The sequence below is a fragment of the Oreochromis aureus genome, linkage group 2 (assembly GCF_013358895.1).
Source record: "Oreochromis aureus strain Israel breed Guangdong linkage group 2, ZZ_aureus, whole genome shotgun sequence".
Lineage (NCBI taxonomy): Eukaryota > Metazoa > Chordata > Actinopteri > Cichliformes > Cichlidae > Oreochromis > Oreochromis aureus.
Window position 1 is genome coordinate 12,816,123 of NC_052943.1, and position 23,547 is coordinate 12,839,669.

Genomic DNA, 23,547 nt, shown 5'->3' on the forward strand with positions numbered 1-23,547 from the left:
TAGGGCCGCTGTTGACCATCCTTTGTTATATAGGAAAAGAAATCAGCAGTGCCATCCCCATCCTTTACGATACAGAACGAGAGAAAGACACAATGAGCAGTACAGGACACGAAGATCAGCGTATTAAGCTTCAGTTTGGACTGGAGCTGTTATTTTAAAGTTGCAATTTTCGATTTTAAAAGTGGCTACATACAACATGATGATATAAACAGGATTACTTTTCAAGTGGAATCCATTTTTTACGGCAATATTACACGGCTTATTTTACTGGAACATGGCGGTTAGAACAATGCAACGGCAAGTGCTGCTTTTCACCTTGTTTTTCTGTTTCTGCTCAGTGACTGGGCAGGTCAGTTACTCCATTCCAGAGGAAATGCCGAAAGGCTCTTTTGTGGGTGATATTGCACACGATTTTGGTTTGGATGTAAAAAGGCTGAAATCAGGGAAAGCTCGGATTTATACCGGAGACAGCGCAGAGTACATTGAGTTGAACAGAGAAAGAGGAGTCCTCCTCGTCAAAGACAGAATAGACAGAGAGCTGATCTGTGCGCAGACGGCGCCCTGTGCTTTACACTTCCAGGTTATTTTAGAGAATCCGATGGAATTTTATAGCATTACCGTGGAAGTGACAGATGTTAATGACAACGCCCCAATTTTCAAAAGAGGTGAGATGAAATTCAAAATAAGTGAATCAGTTAATACAGGAACTGTGTTTATGCTCGAACAAGCAATAGATCTCGATGTGGGTGTAAACGGCCTTCAAAGTTATCTGTTAAAGCCCACTGATAACTTCGTTTTGAAGGTGCAGAATCAAGCGGATGGAAGTAAGCTGGTAGAAATGGTTTTGCAGAAACCTTTAGATCGAGAAAAACAGGAACATTTGTCGCTTGTTTTGACTGCAGTAGACGGCGGTGAACCGCAGCTCTCCGGAGCAGTTCAGATAAACGTAAATGTGCTTGATAGTAATGATAATGCTCCAGTTTTTCCTCAAAAAATATACAAGTCAACCTTAAAAGAAAATTCGCCCGAAGGAACTGTACTGATTACAGTTAGTGCTTCTGATTTAGACGACGGATCCAATGGAAAGATATCATATACAATATTAAACTCCGTGGACGATGCTTCGGAAACATTTGACGTGAACCGAGAAACTGGTGAAATTAAACTGGTCGGAAACACCGACTTTGAAAAGAAGCGACAATATCAAATACATGTTCAAGCCAGTGATGAAGGGGGATTGGCCGATACCAGTAAAATTGTTGTAGAAATACTTGATACAAATGATAATGTACCTGTTATAAATGTCATGTCAAAGTCTAGCATAATAGCAGAAGACATTACACCTGGCACTGTTGTGACAATCATAAATATCCAAGATCCAGACTCAGGCGAAAATGGAAACGTTCAGTGTAATATTAACACGAATATTCCATTTTTAGTTTCTTCCACATCAAATAACTTTTTCAGTATAGTAACAGACAGTGATTTAGACAGAGAGAGAGCCTCTGAGTACAACATCACTGTGACCTGCTCTGATGAGGGAGTGCCCTCCCTCTCCAGCAGTGTCACTCTCACCTTACAGATCTCAGATGTTAATGATAACGCACCTGTCTTTGAGAGGAGCTCATATGAGGCCTACATTGTAGAAAACAATACACCAGGTCTCTCTATATTCACAGTCAAAGCCACAGACACTGACTGGAACCAGAATGCCCGTGTTTCTTACATACTGGAGGACTCCTCCGTTAATGGAGTGCCAGTCTCCTCGTATGTGTCTGTTAGTGCAGATAGTGGAGTCATCCATGCAGTGCGCTCTTTTGACTACGAGCAGATCAAAGATTTCTACTTCAGCGTAAAAGCGCAGGATGGAGGCTCTCCTCCACTCAGCAGCAATGTGACTGTGAAAATAATGATCCAGGACCAGAACGATAACCCCCCTCAGGTTCTGTACCCAGTCCAGACTGGTGGCTCTCTGGTGGCTGAAATGGTGCCTCGTTCAGCAGATGTGGGCTATCTGGTGACTAAAGTGGTGGCTGTTGATGTGGACTCTGGACAGAATGCTTGGCTCTCCTATAAACTGCAGAAAGCCACAGACAGGGCGCTGTTTGAAGTGGGCTTACAGAATGGAGAAATCAGAACTATCCGCCAAGTCACTGATAAAGATGCTGTCAAACAAAGACTGACTGTTATAGTGGAGGACAACGGGCAGCCCTCTCGTTCAGCTACAGTCATTGTTAACGTGGCGGTGGCCGACAGCTTCCCTGAAGTGTTGTCGGAGTTCACTGAGTTGACCCACGACAAGGAGTACAATGACAACCTGACCTTTTACTTAGTCTTGGCTCTGGCTGTAGTTTCCTTCCTCTTCGTCACGTGTTTAGTGGTTATTATATCAATCAAAATCTACAGGTGGAGACAGTCTCGCATCCTGTATCACTCCAACCTGCCTGTCATTCCATATTATCCACCACGTTACTCAGACACCTTGGGGACAGGGACTCTGCCACATGTGTACAATTACGAGGTGTGCAGGACGACTGACTCCAGAAAGAGTGACTGTAAGTTCGGCAGAGCTGGTAGTCAGAACGTGCTGATAATGGACCCCAGTTCTACAGGAACGATGCAGCGGATACAGAGTGAAAAGAGCATCCTGGATGAACCAGACTCTCCGATAGAGGTTAGACCACTTTAATATGGTGTCAGTGTATTTATTACATTTTTAAATAATGCTCAAATCTGTTTGTTTTGAGAGAAGTTTTTCATTGTGGGACTAGAGTCGTATATTGAATTTGTTGGTAAATTTCTTATGTTTACTTAATCTTTACTTAACATAAAATAAAAATAAATAAATACAATTTTATTTTTATAGCACCTTTCTAAACAGAATCACAAAGTGCTGCACATAAGATAACAAATCATAAAAAGGTAAAACAGACAATATAAAACAGGGAGATATTAACCAAAAGCAGTTTTAAAAAGGTGAGTTTTGAGTTCTTTTTTAAAAGCAGCTACTGAGTCCAGAGTTCTTAAGGTTTTGGGGAGAGAGTTCCACAGTCTAGGGGCCACAATGGCAAAAGCTCTATCACCCTTAGTTCTCATTTTAGTATGTTTTATATCAAGTAAGCCCTGATCAGATGACCTCAGGGACCTGCTAGGGACATAGGGCTGTAGCAAATCAGAGATGTAGGCTGATGCCAATCCGTACAAAGCTCTAAAAGTCAAGACCAGGATCTTAAATCGGACTCTAAATTCAACAGGAAGCCAGTGTAGCTGAGATAGCAACAGTGTCATGTGTGAATGCTTAGAGGATTTTGTCCAAAGCCTAGCTGCACCGTTTTGCACAACCTGCAGACAATCCAGAGAACCTTTGCTTAGACACATAAACAGTGAGCTACAATAGTCCAAGCGTGAGGAGATAAATGCATGTATAGCAATCTCCAGTTCAGAGCGAAATAAAATAGGGCTTAACTTAGCCACATTTCTTAAATGATAAAAACAAGACCGAACCAGAGATTTAACATGACCATCCAATGTGAGAGTCGAGTCAAAGGTGACACCTAAATTCCTGACAGAGGATTTAACATAAACTGAGAGAGGACCAGGGGTTTCACTATCTGGGATAAAAATCTGTCAGGAGCACATACAAGGACTTCAGATTTCCCCTCGTTGAGTTGGAGGAAATTTGCAGCCATCCAACGTTTAATCAAATCTAAGCAGTCATTCAGAAGCTGAAGCTTAGATAAATCATGGGGCTTAAAAGAAATGTACAGCTGAATATCATCAGCATAACAGTGATAAGAAATGTCCTCAAAAGAGCTGATAGCCGAAAGAAGATATATTAAAAACAGTAAAGGCCCCAAAACCAAACCTTGAGGGACACCATAAGTAAGGGATGTAGAGGATGACCTAAACTCGGAGACCACCACAGAAAAGGATCGGTGATGTAGATATGAGCAGAACCACTCTAAGGCAGTTCCAGATACACCAACCCAATGTTTTAACCGTTCAAGGCGGATGTGGTGGTCAACTGTGTCAAACGCCAACGTGAGGTCCAGCATAAGTAGAACACAGCATTTTCCTGCATCATTACTCATCAAAATGTCACTAGAGACCCTAAGAAGGGCTGTTTCCGTTGAGTGACCTCTACGAAAGCCGAACTGAAACTTATCGCAAATTCTATGTTTGTCCAGACCCACTATAAGTTGCTTAGCCACAACCTTTTCTAGAAGCTTAGCGATTAACGGTAATTTAGAGATTGGTCTGTAACTGTTCCAAAGAGAGAGGTCTAGCTGAGGTTTTTTTAAAAGTAGGAGAATAGCAGCATTTTTAAAATAAACCTGAACTATGCCAGATGCCAGTGAAGAGTTGATTAAAGTGAGCACACATAGACCAATAGACTGAAAGACATTTTTGAATAATGATACAGGTACAACGTCAAGTGAACAGGAGGATGCTTTCACTGAATTCATAGAGGAGATGAACATTTAGATGTGTTTTCCTCCACCTGCGCTCCGCTTTTCGACAATCACGTTTTAGACAAGGAATACTGCCATTTAGCCAAGGAGGAGATTTGGAGGCAGAAACTCTCCTCGTTTTAACCAGACAAATTTCATCTAAAATAGAAAGGCAATGATTATTAAAAAAGATTGGTTGAGAAGTCGACACCATTATGAGGAGATAGCTGTAAGTTAAGCGCATCCGCAAATTTCTCCGCTGTGGAGGAGTTTAAGATGCGAGAGTTAACCATCCCTTGAACAGAGATTAAACGACACGTTAAAAACAATAACATGGTGATCAGAAATAAAAATGTCCTCAGAGCAAACCCAAAGTAAGAACAAGGTCCAGTGTGTGACCTTTGCTATGTGTAGGACCGGGCACATGCTGAGCAAAATGAAAAGAATCCATAATGTTGATAAAGTCTCTGGCAAAGGGGTCGGAGTCATCATCAACGTGTACATTAAAGTCCCCAACTATAAGCAACCTAGACAGCTTTATAGTAGAGGATAAGAAGTCACTGAGCCTCGATAAAAAAGCCCATTAGAGCCAGGTGGACGATATACCACAGCAAGGTAAAAGGGATCCTTGTTTCCAATTTTAAGCAGCTGCATCTCAAACGAAAGAAAATGTCCAATTTTCACGGAGCGGCAGGAGAAACGGTCCTGGAAAGCCGCAGCAAGCCCACCACCCCGGCCAGATACCCCAGGCTGGGTTATAAAAGTATAGCCATCCGGGCAGAGTTCAACAAATGACGAGTAGTCTACGTCCCGCTGCCAGGTCTCAGTCAGGGGGGAAAAAAAGTCTAGTTTTTTAGATAATATAAAATCATTCAACAAGAATGATTTATTAGACAGAGATCGCGCGTTAAAAGCGCCATATTCAGCGAGGTAGATGCCTCATTATTTGCAAAGGCTCAAGTTAAAGGACGTAGGTACACAGGGTTTGAGCCACCACGCTCGTAGAATCCACTCACCGAGCGAATAAAGAGTCAGCCGGCAGAAGAGTCTGGATAAACCCTCCTAAGGCAGCACGGTCTCAAAGAGCCGGGCCCAGCGTATCCAAACAGGGACGTGGAAAACAAGTCCCCCTCCATGGAGCTTTTCTGAGCACAGGAGACAAGGCACTCTCGACGTCGCTTACCAGCCAAACCCCGCCGCCAGTAAAGCCTGAGCTTTACCTGAATACCTCCTCTTCTCCCTCTCCTTCTCCGTGGTCTAGAGGGACCGCCGAAATAGTCTGACGAAGATCCAGCTAATGGAGGAAGGTGGAAAATGCCGAAGGAGGACGAAGAGAGATCGTGAGGATCGGATGGATAGCAAAGCCAGGCTAGCATACACCAAGGCAGCCAATACATCCTTAAAACTAAGTGAGAACAGTAGAGTAGAAGAAAATAACACAAAAAGTAGTAGAGCGCGACAAACTGCACCCGGCAGCGGCAGAGCCAAACACAGGCGCTATCATAACATAGCACAACAATGAATAACTAATACATCAATTTTACACATGCGCAAAACAAAAACAATGTTAATATGCTTGAGAGATAAATTTTTTCTAAACAGAATCTTAATGGCATCTAATCAATATTAATATACCTCAAATGTTAACCACATTCACTTCAGAACCACGGACAGCAGCATTAGCAATATTAATTTATGTTACCTCGTGTCCATTTTGTGCTGTTTCCACAATTCAAGCGCCAAAGTTTTTTGTTTCTTTGTTTTGTTAAATCTTCACTTATTTCACAGTTATCCATCTTTAAGTAAACTTGTGTTTTCCCGACGCATTTTCCCTTTCGTTCGTTCAGCTGACTTGTTTTATCGGGGCTAACCACTCTTACACCATTGATATCTTAACATCACAGTCACTGCCTGTTTTTCTTAATATACTGTTATTGTGAGCCTAGAAATTAAACACAATAAATTCCCGATTGTTCTTTTTACAAGTTCAAATGACAGTGTTAAAGATTTTGTAGGCTGATATTACTGAATTTGCACACATTTGACAGTAAGTTGTCCTGCGGATGAATTTTAGATGATATTCTGCAGTTTTGTAGTGCGGACTCTTAGGGCCGCTGTTGACCAGAGTGTTGAGGACTGAGACTATGTTTGTAGCAGCACCGCCCATGTAACATCAACATTATAAAGAGGGAACACGACGCACAAAGATCGAGCGATTCTGATCAAGGAGGATAAATACTGAAGAAAGATTTTTATTTTGGAGAGATTTGCTTTCGCTGACCGGAATATATACAGTTAAGTTTTGACTTTGGAATACATATCTTCTGTTGTGTGGAATATAGATTGTGAATCCACGTTGAATGAGAAATCTGAAAGAACAATGAAACGGCAACTACTGCTGTTTGTCGCTCTCCTTTCCTTCGGACCAGTCTTCGGGCAGGTCAGTTACTCGATTCCGGAGGAAATGTCTAGAGGCTCTTTAGTTGGAAACATAGCACAGGATTTAGGTTTAGAAATTAAACGTTTAATATCAGGAAAAGCTAAGATCTATAGCAGAAATAGCGACCAATTCATCGAGCTGAACAGAGAAAGAGGAGTCCTCCTCATCAAGGAGAGAATAGACAGAGAGGCGCTGTGCACAGAGACGGTGCTTTGTGCTTTACATTTTCAGATCCTTTTGGAGAATCCGATGGAATTTTATACGGTTACAGTACAGATCACAGACATCAATGATAATGCACCAACCTTTGAAAAAAGCGAAATGAATTTCAAAATTAGCGAGTCTGCAACTGCCGGCTCAAAATTTGTTTTGGAACGGGCTGTGGATCTTGATGTTGGTATGAATGCGGTTCAAAACTACGATTTAAAGTCGACCAACAATTTTGCTCTGAGACTGCACAGTAACCCCGATGGACAGAAAAACGTTGAGATGGTACTGCAGAAACCTTTAGACAGAGAGAAACAAGAGCAGATATCCCTCGTGTTAACAGCTGTAGATGGAGGAGAGCCACAGATGTCAGGAACAATGCAGATTCTCATTACAGTTTTAGACGTTAATGATAATGCTCCGGTTTTTACACAGCAAACATACAAAGCTACAGTCACTGAGAATTCACCTAAAGGAACAGTCGTTGTTACTGTTACAGCGTCAGACGCAGATCAAGGCTCTAACAGTAAAATAACATATTCAATCACAAATACGTTAGGTAACGTAAAGAAAATGTTTGAAGTAAACACAGAAAACGGGCAAGTTTCATTGGTTGAAACCATTGATTTTGAAAAAACAAAACGCTTCCAAATAAATATAGGCGCAAGTGATGAGGGGGGACTCACGGATTCTTGTAAACTGATTGTTGATGTTCTGGATGTAAACGACAATAAACCTGAAATCAACATAATGTCCAAATCAACTGTGATATCAGAGGATGCTAATCTCAACACAGTAGTTACAATGATAAATGTTGAGGACTTAGATTCTGGAGACAGTGGGATCGTGAAATGCTTTATCAGCGAAAATGCACCATTTATTATAAAATCATCAACAAATAATTTCTATACCTTAGTAACAGACAGTGAATTAGACAGAGAGAGATCCTCTGAGTATAACATCACTGTGACCTGCTCTGATGAGGGAGTGCCCTCCCTCTCCAGCAGCGTCACTCTCAACCTACAGATCTCAGACGTTAATGATAACGCACCTGTCTTTGAGAGGAGCTCATATGAGGCCTATATTGTAGAAAACAACACGCCAGGTCTCTCTATATTCACAGTCAAGGCCACAGACGCTGACTGGAACCAGAACGCCCGTGTTTCTTACATACTGGAGGACTCCTCCGTTAACGGAGTGCCAGTCTCCTCGTATGTGTCCGTTAGTGCTGATAGTGGAGTCATCCATGCAGTGCGTTCTTTTGACTACGAGCAGATCAAAGATTTCCACTTCCGCGTAAAAGCGCAGGATGGAGGCTCTCCTCCACTCAGCAGCAATGTGACTGTGAAAATAATGATCCAAGACCAGAACGACAACCCCCCTCAGGTTCTGTACCCAGTCCAGACTGGTGGCTCTCTGGTGGCTGAAATGGTGCCTCGTTCAGCGGATGTGGGCTATCTGGTGACTAAAGTTGTGGCTGTTGATGTGGACTCTGGACAGAATGCCTGGCTCTCCTATAAACTGCAGAAAGCCACAGACAGGGCGCTGTTTGAAGTGGGCTTACAGAATGGAGAAATCAGAACTATCCGCCAAGTCACTGATAAAGATGCTATCAAACAAAGACTGACTGTTATAGTGGAGGACAACGGGCAGCCCTCTCGTTCAGCTACAGTCATTGTTAACGTGGCGGTGGCGGACAGCTTCCCTGAAGTACTGTCGGAGTTCACTGAATTGACACACGACAAGGAGTACAATGACAACCTGACTTTTTACTTAGTCTTGGCTCTGGCTGTAGTTTCCTTCCTCTTCATCACGTGTTTAGTGGTTATTATATCAGTCAAAATCTACAGGTGGAGACAGTCTCGCATCCTGTATCACTCCAACCTGCCTGTCATTCCATATTATCCACCTCGATACTCAGACACTTTGGGAACAGGCACTCTGCCACATGTGTACAATTACGAGGTGTGCAGGACGACTGACTCCAGAAAGAGTGACTGTAAGTTCGGCAGAGCTGGTAGTCAGAACGTGCTGATAATGGACCCCAGTTCTACAGGAACGATGCAGCGGATACAGAGTGAAAAGAGCATCCTGGACGAACCAGACTCTCCTCTGGAGGTCAGTTATAAATGTGACTTCAACTTTCTGTCATAATGTCTTTTTAAATTATTCAGTATCCGGTTATACTGTTGAAATTATCCTGCTATTTTACCAAACCACCGATCTTATATATAATTTAAATTTTATTCATTGATGACCTATTAGAACTATAAAGGGAAATTACTTTACCGTTGTGAAATTGTGCGCTAAGTCTTCTCTAAGTTTTCGTGCAAAAGGTTTTAATGCTAATTATTTTAAATTGTTTCTATGTCAAATATTGTTATATGAAACGGTGAATCAATTTCTATTTAGTCGTTAAATTTTCCTCTAAAAATATGATGTAAGTAAACTTTAGTTAAAATTATTTCATCACCTCTTTTCTTATCGGTACCAGAATTTTCAGTCATTCATTTCACTCTTTCATAAGATTTTGCTAAAGACATTTGACTAAATACTCAGCACTGACAATGTTATAATTTAGTTATACTGTCCAGAAAGGGCATAGCGTTTTATTTATTCTTTTTTTTTTCATTTATTTATTTTTTTGTTTTGTTTTCCTTAATGTAAAACAGTGGTGCCCCCACTCATCTTGATCGTCTAGGATAGTGATTTCAGGACCGCAGACAGCGACACTATTGAACTTATTTGTACTCTTCTTGTATTTTACATATCTTTTTATTATTCCTGTGGGATTTTGTCTTCACAAAATTTGCTTATTTAATACTTTGAGTATGCTGTGGTGGTTACTTTCACGGAATCATTTTCATGACTGATAATTTTAAGAAAGAAAACACTGTTAGTTGGTTTGGCTGTAGCTCCCGAGGTAGAGGAACTCATGTATCAATGGGACGTGTGGTGTTGGATCAATAGCTTCTCCGGTCTGAGTGAAAATTACCTTTGGGCAAGATATTGAACCCTGAGCTTCTCCCGATGCGTTCATTGGAGTGTGACAGTTAGAAATGTATTAGCGCAAGAAAAAAATGAATAAATGTGTGAATGAAACATGCTGGACAAGGCGTTTGAGTGTTAAAGCAGGTGTTTTTTAAGTGTTTTGTAGAAACCAGTATATTTACCATTCACACTACATTTGGAGCTAAATTATATTGAAGTGGGGAATCAACAGCGTTGAAGAAAACTTTTGTTGTTTGTTTGTGTGTGTGTGTTTTTTTTTTTTAAATTTAATTTACGTTTCCCGTGATAAATATCTCTGATTGTAAGGCTTCTATTACGGATTGCCTGACGCTAGTGTTCTGCAGTTTTGTGTTTTGAACTCTTAGGGCCGCTGTTGACCAGAGTGTTGATGGCTGACAGTAGGGTTGCAACAGCAGCGTATCTCACATAAACGACGACATAACGAGCCCGGGGTACGACGAGACAGAGCGGATATTCTGGATGCGCAGAATATCTGATGAGAAAGAGGACAATTGTTTTTCAATTTTCCGTTGTTCTGGGAGGAGTATAACGCTAAAAGATTGTTGTGTCTACCAGGAATTGATTTCACTTAATGGAATATATTTTCGCGTTGTGGAGCCTCGCTGATAAAATAGTAGGGTAGAACAATGAAAGGGCCTGCGCTGTTGTGTTTTGCTCTCCTTTCCTTTGGCTCGGTAACTGGACAAGTCAGCTATACAATACCAGAGGAAATGACTAAAGGATCGTTAGTCGGTAATATAGCACAGGATTTGGGTTTACAAATCAAACGTTTAATATCAGGTAAAGCTCGAATTTATACCCGAGACAGCGACCAGTACGTCGAGCTGAACAGAGAAAGAGGAGTCCTCCTCGTTAAAGAAAGGATCGACAGAGAGGCGCTGTGCAGACGGACGACACCGTGTGCTCTACATTTCCAGATCATTTTGGAGAATCCGATGGAATTTTATACGGTTACAGTGCAGATCACCGATATCAATGATAATGCACCAACCTTTGAAAAAACAGAGATGGAGTTTAAAATTAGTGAGTCGGCGGTAACTGGGGCAAAATTTGTTCTCAAAAGGGCTGTGGATGTTGATGTTGGCACCAATGATCTTCAAAGGTACGAACTAAAACCAAGTGACAATTTTGCTCTAAAAATGCATAATAATGCTGATGGAAATAAAAACGTTGAGATGGTACTGCAGAAACCTTTAGACAGAGAGAAACAAGAGCAGATATCCCTCGTGTTAACAGCTGTAGATGGAGGAGAGCCACAGATGTCAGGAACAATGCAGATTCTCATTACAGTTTTAGACGCTAATGATAATGCGCCGGTTTTTACACAGCAAACTTACAAAGCTACAGTCACTGAGAATTCACCTAAAGGAACAGTTGTTGCTACTGTTACAGCGTCAGACGCAGATCAAGGCTCGAACAGTAAAGTAACGTATTCAATCACAAATACTTTAGATAATATCAGGGATGTCTTTAAGATAAACCAGGAGAATGGCGAAGTGACTTTAATTGGAAATATTGACTTTGAGGAGTCACGAAATTTTCAAATAAATTTACTTGCTAGTGATGATGGAGGACTAACAGACTCTTCTAGGGTTATTGTTGATGTGTTCGATGTCAATGACAACAAACCTGAAATTAGCATAATGACGAAGGCGACGGTGATTTCAGAGGATGCTAAACTCAATACAGTCGTTATGATGATAAATATCGAAGATAAGGACTCTGGAGAAAACGGAAAAGTTTATTGTTCAGTAAGCGAAAACATACCGTTCATGCTAAAAAAATCTACAAATACTTTCTATAATTTAATAACAGATAGTGATTTAGACAGAGAGATATCCTCTAATTTTAACATCACTGTGACCTGCTCTGATGAGGGAGTGCCCTCCCTCTCCAGCAGCGTCACTCTCACCTTACAGATCTCAGACGTTAATGATAACGCACCTGTCTTTGAGAGGAGCTCATATGAGGCCTATATTGTAGAAAACAACACGCCAGGTCTCTCTATATTCACAGTCAAAGCCACAGACGCTGACTGGAACCAGAATGCCCGTGTTTCTTACATACTGGAGGACTCCTCCGTTAACGGAGTGCCAGTCTCCTCATATGTGTCCGTTAGTGCTGATAGTGGAGTCATCCATGCAGTGCGCTCTTTTGACTACGAGCAGATCAAAGATTTCCACTTCCGCGTAAAAGCGCAGGATGGAGGCTCTCCTCCACTCAGCAGCAACGCGACTGTGAAAATAATGATCCAAGACCAGAACGACAACCCCCCTCAGGTTCTGTACCCAGTCCAGACTGGTGGCTCTCTGGTGGCTGAAATGGTGCCTCGTTCAGCGGATGTGGGCTATCTGGTGACTAAAGTTGTGGCTGTTGATGTGGACTCTGGACAGAATGCCTGGCTCTCCTATAAACTGCAGAAAGCCACAGACAGGGCGCTGTTTGAAGTGGGCTTACAGAATGGAGAAATCAGAACTATCCGCCAAGTCACTGATAAAGATGCTGTCAAACAAAGACTGACTGTTATAGTGGAGGACAACGGGCAGACCTCTCGTTCAGCTACAGTCATTGTTAACGTGGCGGTGGCGGACAGCTTCCCTGAAGTGCTGTCTGAGTTCACTGAATTGACACACGACAAGGAGTACAATGACAACCTGACTTTTTACTTAGTCTTGGCTCTGGCTGTAGTTTCCTTCCTCTTCATCATGTGTTTAGTTTTTATTATATCAGTCAAAATCTACAGGTGGAGACAGTCTCGCATCCTGTATCACTCCAACCTGCCTGTCATTCCATATTATCCACCACGTTACTCAGACACTTTGGGCACAGGGACTCTGTCACATGTGTACAATTACGAGGTATGCAGGACGACTGACTCCAGAAAGAGTGACTGCAAGTTCGGCAGAGCTGGTAGTCAGAACGTGCTGATAATGGACCCCAGTTCTACAGGAACGATGCAGCGGATACAGAGTGAAAAGAGCATCCTGGATGAACCAGACCCTCCTCTTGAGGTCAGTTATAAATCTGGTTTCACGGCATGTTAAGGTATTTTACAAGATCATAGATTATATATAATATACATTTTCAATCAGTGATGGTTTAAAATAACTGCAAAGGTACATTGCCTAAGTATTTATTGATTCAGTGCATTAAACGTTGAGCACATTTTCAGTGGGCAATCTGATTTTTCCTGAAAGTTTTTCTAACGCAGCTGTTACGATTTCCATATAAAATATTGTTACATTCTCTCTTTAAAAACTTCTGACTGAGAAATTTTATTAGTCCCTTCATCGGCAACAATGTTTCATGCACCGATTTCTTGCTCTTCAGTGACAACAGGCTGAATCATCACCTCACTTTTTTTAAGTAATCACTTCAATGTCTGGATAGATAATACGGTTTCCCCAAAGCACAGAATTTGTTTTGCCTGAATTTGCACATTCATTATCTCTTCACGAAGGCACGGAAAATCATTTTATAAATCATTCCCATCGATTGGGATTTCATCATTTCAGCACCACGAACAGCGATATTATTAAATTTTCTTTTTTCCTTCCCATGCCCAATTATATTTTTAGTGAGGTACTTATACATTTTAACGTACGTTTATTCTTGTAGTAGTTTTTTGTGAAAATGTACTTCTTGTAGTAATTGACAGGGTGCTTTGACTGATTTTTTGATTAAAAAGAAGAAAAAAAGAACAAAATTTAAATACATTTAAACCATGAACTGTGTTGTAGTGTGCAATCGGCGATTACAACGTGGATTGTGTTGTTTCTCCCCCGCACTCTCTGTCTCTCTCTTTCTTTCTCTCTCTCCCTCACTCTTTCGCTCTCTCTATTCCTTTCTTGTATTATTTACTTATAGTCTTGCTTGTTACACTTCGCTAACAGCAAGTCTTTTGAAGAGTGTAATTTATCGTGGTGTTGTGCAGTTTTCTGTTATGAACTCTTAGGGCCGCTGTTGACCAGAGTGTTGACGGCTGGGAGCAGGGTTACAGCAGCTGAGTACCTCCCATATACGCCCACATAACGAGGACGGGGTATTACGAGAACGAGCAGGCATTCTCGATCCGCAGAATTTCAGATAAAAAAATATGACGATTTAAGACTATTCAATGTACAGAGGACTGTAAAGTTACAAGGCTGACATCTCACTTTGGAACTCCTTTCACTCACCTGGATGCATTTTCGCATTGTGGAGCCTCGCTGATAAAATAGTAGGGTAGAACAATGAAAGGGCCTGCGCTGTTGTGTTTTGCTCTCCTTTCCTTTGGCTCGGTAACTGGACAAGTTAGCTATACAATACCAGAGGAAATGGCTAAAGGATCGTTAGTTGGTAATATAGCACAGGACTTGGGTTTACAAATCAAACGGCTGATATCAGGTAAAGCTCGAATTTATACCCGAGACAGCGACCAGTACGTCGAGCTGAACAGAGAAAGAGGAGTCCTCCTCGTTAAAGAAAGGATCGACAGAGAGGCGCTGTGCAGACGGACGACACCGTGTGCTCTACATTTCCAGATCATTTTGGAGAATCCGATGGAATTTTATACGGTTACAGTGCAGATCACCGATATCAATGATAATGCACCAACCTTTGAAGAAGCTGATATTGAATTTAAAATTAGTGAGTCGGCGGTAATTGGGGCAAAATTTGTTCTGGAAAGGGCTGTGGATCTTGATGTTGGCACCAATGATCTTCAAAGGTACGAACTAAAACCAAGTGACAATTTTGCTCTAAAAATGCATAATAATGCTGATGGAAATAAAAACGTTGAGATGGTACTGCAGAAACCTTTAGACAGAGAGAAACAAGAGCAGATATCCCTCGTGTTAACAGCTGTAGATGGAGGAGAGCCACAGATGTCAGGAACAATGCAGATTCTCATTACAGTTTTAGACGCTAATGATAATGCGCCGGTTTTTACACAGCAAACATACAAAGCTACAGTCACTGAGAATTCACCTAAAGGAACAGTTGTTGCTACTGTTACAGCGTCAGACGCTGATCAAGGTTCGAACAGTAAAGTGACGTATTCAATCACAAACAAAGTGGATGATGTCAGGAAAGTCTTTAACATAAACAAGGAGAACGGCCAAGTGACTTTAATTGGTAATACTGACTTCGAGGATTTACGAAGTTTTCAGTTAAGTTTACGTGCTAGTGATGTTGGAGGACTAACAGATTCCTGTAAACTGATTGTTGATGTTGTGGATTTAAATGACAACAAACCTGAAATCAACATAATGTCTAAGTCGACTGTGATTTCAGAGGATGCTAAACTCCATACAGTTGTTACAATGATAAACATTGAAGACAGAGACACTGGAGAAAACGGGAATGTTCAGTGTTCAGTTAGTGATAGTGTACCTTTCATTTTGAAATCATCAACAAATCACTTCTATACCTTAGTAACAGACAGTGATTTAGACAGAGAGAGAGCCTCTGAGTATAACATCACTGTGACCTGCTCTGATGAGGGAGTACCCTCCCTCTCCAGCAGTGTCACTCTCACCTTACAGATCTCAGACGTTAATGATAACGCACCTGTCTTTGAGAGGAGCTCATATGAGGCCTATACTGTAGAAAACAACACACCAGGTCTCTCTATATTCACAGTCAAAGCCACAGACGCTGACTGGAACCAGAATGCCCGTGTTTCTTACATACTGGAGGACTCCTCCGTTAACGGAGTGCCAGTCTCCTCATATGTGTCCGTTAGTGCTGATAGTGGAGTCATCCATGCAGTGCGCTCTTTTGACTACGAGCAGATCAAAGATTTCCACTTCCGCGTAAAAGCGCAGGATGGAGGCTCTCCTCCACTCAGCAGCAACGTGACTGTGAAAATAATGATCCAAGACCAGAACGACAACCCCCCTCAGGTTCTGTACCCAGTCCAGACTGGTGGCTCTCTGGTGGCTGAAATGGTGCCTCGTTCAGCGGATGTGGGCTATCTGGTGACTAAAGTTGTGGCTGTTGATGTGGACTCTGGACAGAATGCCTGGCTCTCCTATAAACTGCAGAAAGCCACAGACAGGGCGCTGTTTGAAGTGGGCTTACAGAATGGAGAAATCAGAACTATCCGCCAAGTCACTGATAAAGATGCTGTCAAACAAAGACTGACTGTTATAGTGGAGGACAACGGGCAGCCCTCTCGTTCAGCTACAGTCATTGTTAACGTGGCGGTGGCGGACAGTTTCCCTGAAGTGCTGTCGGAGTTCACTGAATTTACGCACGAGAAGGAGTACAATGACAACCTGACTTTTTACTTAGTCTTGGCTCTGGCTGTAGTTTCCTTCCTCTTCATCACGTGTTTAGTGGTTATTATATCAGTCAAAATCTACAGGTGGAGACAGTCTCGCATCCTGTATCACTCCAACCTGCCTGTCATTCCATATTATCCACCACGTTACTCAGACACTTTGGGGACAGGGACTCTCCCACATGTGTACAATTACGAGGTGTGCAGGACGACTGACTCCAGAAAGAGTGACTGTAAATTCGGCAGAGCTGGTAGTCAGAACGTGCTGATAATGGACCCCAGTTCTACAGGAACGATGCAGCGGATACAGAGTGAAAAGAGCAACCTGGATGAACCAGACTCTCCTCTTGAGGTTAGACTGCCCTTAAATTTTTTCTACATCATCATACAAATTTAAGATTTTCTTCAAGCCTTATAGATCATATATAATACAATTAAAATAACGTTATCGTCCATATGATCTCAAATTTTAATTTCCAGTCGCTTATATTTCCACTAAAACAAACTGTTCTTCATAAATGTTTGGATTTTTTTTCGTTTCAAATTTTATATTTGAGGAATGACAAATACCCACCTCATGTTTATTACATGTTGACTTTACATGTTCTGTGTAAGTTTTTTCCAGTTCAGTACTCACTTCTATATACATATGTATGACCCGTTACTTTGTGAATTGTCAGTAAAACTCTTATTGTGGTTCAATCTAGCTTTTTGGTTGAGGAGATTAATATTTTATGTCCACTCATTTTATAGATTTTGTTTTAATTGTTGCAAATAAATGCCCCTCATCTGACAGCATTTGTTTCGTGGTGCCTGCCTAACTGACGTAGAGGCAAGCACCACGAATCTGGCGTTGTCCATTTCAGAACGCTGGACAGCAACAGTAAGTCCATCGCCTTCTACTGACCCCGTTAGTGTTTCCCCATTGAGTTTTGTTTCTATGCGACATACACACACACACACACACATATATATATATATATATATATATATATGTGTGTGTGTGTGTGTGTGTGTGTGTGTGTGTGTGTGTAAATTACTTTAAAATGTCTCTAAACCAATCCGTATTAATTAGTAATGGATTTCCGTGTGCGTTTTCAGTATAAATTTTACCATTTAACTTGGTATTTTTGTGACTTATTTTAAAAAGAAAAAACCTTCATGTTGGCTGTCTGCAGTTTTCTAAGGTGAACTCTTAGGGCCGCTGTTGACTAAATTGTCAACAGCTGAGTAGGGTTATAACAGCAACTCCCTTGTAACGTCGGCATAACGAAGAAAGAACAGAACGACAAAGGACGGCCTCGAGATATACACAGTATTTAGAGGCAAAGGACATCGACCGTTTTAGTACTTTTTCTCATGTGTGGATGATAAACGTGCGAAATTGATGATTGACGTTTAAAGCGTGATTTGTAGGATATTATCACAGTGAATATCCATTGGCAAAATCGCATAAAACAATGGCAAGGCAAGTGCTCCTGTTTATCTCTCTTCTCGCCGTCGGCTCGGTGCTCGGACAAGTCAGCTATACAATACCAGAGGAAATGATCAAAGGATCGTTAGTTGGTAATATAGCTCAAGACTTGGGTTTACAAATCAAACGGTTGACTTCAGGTAAGGCTCGGATTTATGCTCGAGACACCGATCAGTACGTCGAGCTGAACAGAGAAAGAGGAGTCCTCCTCGTTAAAGAAAGGATCGACAGAGAGGCGCTGTGCAAACAGACGACGCCGTGTGCTCTACATTTTCAGATCATTTTGGAGAATCCGATGGAATTTTATACGGTTACAGTCCAGATCACAGATATCAATGATAATGCACCTACTTTTAAAAAAACTAAAATCACTTTCAAAATTAGCGAAACGGCCCTCATCGGGGCAAAATTTGTTCTGGAAAGGGCCGTGGATCTAGATGTTGAAATTAATAGTGTTCAGTCATATGAATTAAAACCAAGTGAGAATTTTGCTCTCAAACTGCACAGCAACTCTGATGGAAATAAAAATGTTGAGATGGTACTGCAGAAACCTTTAGACAGAGAGAAACAAGAGCAGATATCCCTCGTGTTAACAGCTGTAGATGGAGGGGAGCCACAGATGTCAGGAACTATGCAGATTCTCATTACAGTTTTAGATGTTAATGATAATGCGCCGGTTTTTACACAGCAAACATACAAAGCTACAGTCACTGAGAATTCACCTAAAGAAACAGTCGTTGCTACTGTTACAGCGTCAGACGCTGATCAAGGTTCGAACAGTAAAATAATATATTCAATTACAAATGAAGCAGATGATGACACCAGAGTATTTGAGATTAATGAGGAAAACGGGAATGTTGTATTAATTGGAATAATTGACTTTGAAACGTCAAGAAATTATCAAATAAATTTACTTGCTAGTGATGAGGGAGGACTCACGGATTCGTGCAAATTAATTGTCGATGTGCAAGATGTGAACGACAATAAACCTGAAATCAACATAATGTCTAAGTCAACTGTGATATCAGAGGATGCTAATCTCAACACAGTAGTTACGATGATAAACATTGAAGACAAGGACTCGGGGGAAAACGGAAAAGTGCAGTGTTTTATGAGCGATAACGTACCTTTCGAATTAAGAGCATCATCAAATAATTTCTATACCTTAGTAACAGACAGTGATTTAGACAGAGAGAGAGCCTCTGAGTATAACATCACTGTGATCTGTACTGATGAGGGAGTGCCCTCCCTCTCCAGCAGTGTCACTCTCACCTTACAGATCTCAGACGTTAATGATAACGCACCTGTCTTTGAGAGGAGCTCATATGAGGCCTATATTGTAGAAAACAATACACCAAGTCTCTCTATATTCACAGTCAAAGCCACAGACGCTGACTGGAACCAGAATGCCCGTGTTTCTTACATACTGGAGGACTCCTCCGTTAACGGAGTGCCAGTCTCCTCATATGTGTCCGTTAGTGCTGATAGTGGAGTCATCCATGCAGTGCGCTCTTTTGACTACGAGCAGATCAAAGATTTCCACTTCCGCGTAAAAGCGCAGGATGGAGGCTCTCCTCCACTCAGCAGCAACGTGACTGTGAAAATAATGATCCAGGACCAGAACGATAACCCCCCTCAGGTTCTGTACCCAGTCCAGACTGGTGGCTCTCTGGTGGCTGAAATGGTGCCTCGTTCAGCAGATGTGGGTTATCTGGTGACTAAAGTGGTGGCTGTTGATGTGGACTCTGGACAGAATGCCTGGCTCTCCTATAAACTGCAGAAAGCCACAGACAGGGCGCTGTTTGAAGTGGGCTTACAGAATGGAGAAATCAGAACTATCCGCCAAGTCACTGATAAAGATGCTGTCAAACAAAGACTGACTGTTATAGTGGAGGACAACGGGCAGCCCTACCGTTCAGCTACAGTCATTGTTAACGTGGCGGTGGCGGACAGCTTCCCTGAAGTGCTGTCGGAGTTCACTGAGTTGACACACGACAAGGAGTACAATGACAACCTGACTTTTTACTTAGTCTTGGCTCTGGCTGTAGTTTCCTTCCTCTTCATCACGTGTTTAGTGGTTATTATATCAGTCAAAATCTACAGGTGGAGACAGTCTCGCATCCTGTATCACTCCAACCTGCCTGTCATTCCATATTATCCACCACGTTACTCAGACACTTTGGGAACAGGGACTCTGCCACATGTGTACAATTACGAGGTGTGCAGAACGACTGACTCCAGAAAGAGTGACTCTAAGTTCGGCAGAGCTGGTAGTCAGAACGTGCTGATAATGGACCCCAGTTCTACAGGAACGATGCAGCGGATACAGAGTGAAAAGAGCATCCTGGATGAACCAGACTCTCCTCTTGAGGTTAGTCCTTCTGTTGTACAAAAAAAAAAAAAAATAAAAAAAAAAAAAATTAAATTAAAATTTAAAAAAATGTTGTTTTTAAGCTTTACAATTAAAATTAAAATAAAAATAATATAAAATGGTAGTTCAAATTTGCGTATCAACGTTCAATACTGTCTCAGTGATCATTTTCAGCACCACAGACAGCGGAAAAAAAGAACCTTTCTGCCTGAACCCCAAACATGCAGAATTTATGTCATTTCTTTAGGGAACAGTCGCGCACTAATATGTACTTATTTTTAGTGTTGACGTTTTTGATTTGTTTTCTCTCTTTCTTTTTTCTTTTATTTCTCTTTTGTGGTCGTGGTGGTGCCGTTCTTCCTACTATCCGACTTCTAAAAAAAGAAATAGCTTGAAGACCACAGCGTTTTTTGTTTGTTTTTAAAATTTAAACGTAGTACTGCGTTTTCGCTTCTGTTTTTCTTTTTTTTAAATATTTTCAGTAATTTTTTTTTAAAATTGTCTTCGACGAATTGGGTTTAGCGGTACTATTTTTTGTCTGTTTGCTTGTTTTTCAAACCTCAAATATTTGTTTAACCTTGCACTGATTTTCCTGTCATAAATTAGTGTAGTGTAGTGTCATGTTTTGTACTCCTAGAGACGCTGTTGGCTAGTCTGTGGTAGTTTCGCTGCTGATAACAGCAGCACCTCCCAGATAATTTAGATCGGAGGAAGTATTGTCGACACAATAGACATTTCAGGTTTCCGAGAATAATATAGCCTACATGGACATTGTAGCAGTCGGTTTTTTGATCGACCTTTATTATTGTGGGGCTTTTTCATTTTTACTCCAGCTGTGTGTGGAATTTAGCTGTTTTTCTAGACTGCTTTGATTCGTCATGATATTACAAAGCCGTTGGACCGAAACAATGAAATGGCAAGTGATACTGTTTTTCTCAATGCTCTCTCTCTGTTATGTGTTCGGGCAGGTCAGCTATTCTGTTCCAGAAGAAATGTCAAAAGGCTCGTTAGTCGGTAAGATCGCACAAGATTTAGGTTTGGACCTAAAACGGTTGAAAACGGGAAAAGCTCGCTTGCATGTTGGAAACAGCGCTGAATACATTGAGCTGAATAAAGAAAGGGGGGTGCTTCTTATCAAGGAGAGAATCGACAGGGAGGCTTTATGCAAACAAACGACTCCCTGTGCTTTACACTTTCAAATGATTTTGGAAAATCCCATCGAGTTCTACCGTGTTACTGTAGAAATAACAGATATAAACGACAACGCCCCTATATTCAAAATGAACGATATGGTATTTGAAATAAGCGAGTCGGCAGTGAAGGGGTCAAAATTTATATTAGAGAAAGCACTGGATTCTGACGTTGGAATAAATGGGCTTAAAAGCTACTCCCTTAACCCAACAGATAATTTTGCTTTGAAACTCAACGACAACACTGATGGGGGGAAAGAAGTAGAGATGGTTTTAGAGAAACCTCTTGATCGAGAGAAAGAGGAGCAGCTGACTCTTACACTAACAGCCGTCGACGGAGGTGAACCTCAGCTCTCGGGGACAGTGCAAATTCATGTAACTATATTAGATGTCAATGACAACGCACCGGTTTTTACGCAGTCAACGTACAAAAGTAGTTTAATGGAAAATTCTCCAAAAGGAACTCAACTGATTACTGTTACAGCCACCGATAAAGATGACGGAACAAGTGGTTTCGTAACATATTCGATATCAAATAACATTGATGGGATTTTGGATTTATTTGAAATACATGAGACAAGCGGGGAAGTGCGGTTGATCGGAAATGTAGATTATGAAACATCGAAACATTATCAGCTCAATATTAAAGCCAAAGATCAGGGTGGACTCAGTAACTCGTGTAAGATTATGTTTGATATTACTGATGTAAATGATAATAGCCCAATAATAGATTTAATGTCGACTACTCAATCGGTTCCAGAAGATTCCACCTTAAAAACCGTTGTTGCAGTTATGAACGTGCATGATGCTGATTCAGACGATAATGGAGTAGTTAAATGTTTCCTAAATGACAATGTACCTTTTAATATTGAGAGTACATCAAATAGCTTCTACAGCATCATAACAGACAGTGATTTAGACAGAGAGAGAGCATCCGAATATAACATCACTGTGACCTGCTCTGATGAGGGAGTGCCCTCCCTCTCCAGCAGCGTCATTCTAACCTTACAGATCTCAGACGTTAATGATAACGCACCTGTCTTTGAGAGGAGCTCATATGAGGCCTACATCGTAGAAAACAACACACCGGGTCTCTCTGTGTTCACAGTCAAAGCCACAGACGCTGACTGGAACCAGAATGCCCGTGTTTCTTACATACTGGAGGACTCCTCCGTTAACGGAGTGCCAGTCTCCTCATATGTGTCCGTTAGTGCTGATAGTGGAGTCATCCATGCAGTGCGCTCTTTTGACTACGAGCAGATCAAAGATTTCCACTTCCGCGTAAGAGCACAGGATGGAGGCTCTCCTCCACTCAGCAGCAATGTGAGTGTAAAAATAATTATCCAGGACCAGAACGACAACCCTCCTCAGGTTCTGTACCCAGTCCAGACTGGTGGATCTCTGGTGGCTGAAATGGTGCCTCGTTCAGCAGATGTGGGCTATCTGGTGACGAAAGTGGTGGCTGTTGATGTGGACTCTGGACAGAATGCCTGGCTCTCCTATAAACTGCAGAAAGCCACAGACAGGGCGCTGTTTGAAGTGGGCTTACAGAATGGAGAAATCAGAACTATCCGCCAAGTCACTGATAAAGATGCTGTCAAACAAAGACTGACTGTTATAGTGGAGGACAACGGGCAGCCCTCTCGTTCAGCTACAGTCATTGTTAACGTGGCGGTGGCGGACAGCTTCCCTGAAGTGCTGTCGGAGTTCATTGAGTTGACACACGACAAGGAGTACAATGACAACCTGACTTTTTACTTAGTCTTGGCTCTGGCTGTGGTTTCCTTCCTCTTCATCACGTGTTTAGTGGTTATTATATCAGTCAAAATCTACAGGTGGAGACAGTCTCGCATCCTGTATCACTCCAACCTGCCTGTCATTCCATATTATCCACCACGCTACTCAGACACTTTGGGGACAGGGACTCTGCCACATGTGTACAATTACGAGGTGTGCAGGACGACTGACTCCAGAAAGAGTGACTGTAAGTTCGGCAGAGCTGGTAGTCAGAACGTGCTGATAATGGACCCCAGTTCTACAGGAACGATGCAGCGGATACAGAGTGAAAAGAGCATCCTGGATGAACCAGACTCTCCCATAGAGGTCAGTTATATGG

At 41.7% G+C, this 23,547-nt stretch overlaps 3 protein-coding genes across 22 annotated transcripts in view; all 3 read left to right on the forward strand.

Moving 5' to 3' along the window:
• Positions 1-23,547, forward strand: part of LOC116335353 (protocadherin gamma-C5-like) — a 281,881-nt gene that overhangs the window by 156,506 nt on the left and 101,828 nt on the right. Inside the window, exon 1 of one of the 20 annotated variants that reach the window (XM_039618253.1) lies at positions 116-2,674. The exons of 17 other annotated variants lie outside the window; for them this stretch is intronic. In XM_039618253.1, the coding sequence (XP_039474187.1) occupies positions 275-2,674 (2,400 nt within the window). In that variant the 5' untranslated portion in view covers positions 116-274. Of the gene's footprint in view, positions 1-115; positions 2,675-10,564; positions 13,143-20,991; positions 23,535-23,547 lie in introns of those variants that run through there. 2 more of the 20 variants (XM_039618304.1, XM_039618241.1) reach the window with 2 other exon arrangements.
• Positions 6,615-9,252, forward strand: LOC116336107 (protocadherin beta-16-like). Its single transcript, XM_039622576.1, has one exon. It carries the CDS (start codon positions 6,832-6,834, stop codon positions 9,250-9,252), a length of 2,421 nt encoding a protein of 806 aa, XP_039478510.1. The 5' UTR covers positions 6,615-6,831.
• Positions 14,187-20,640, forward strand: LOC116336109 (protocadherin beta-16-like). Its single transcript, XM_039618373.1, has 2 exons — positions 14,187-16,748; positions 20,242-20,640. Exons 1-2 carry the CDS (start codon positions 14,364-14,366, stop codon positions 20,356-20,358), a joined length of 2,502 nt encoding a protein of 833 aa, XP_039474307.1. The 5' UTR covers positions 14,187-14,363; the 3' UTR covers positions 20,359-20,640.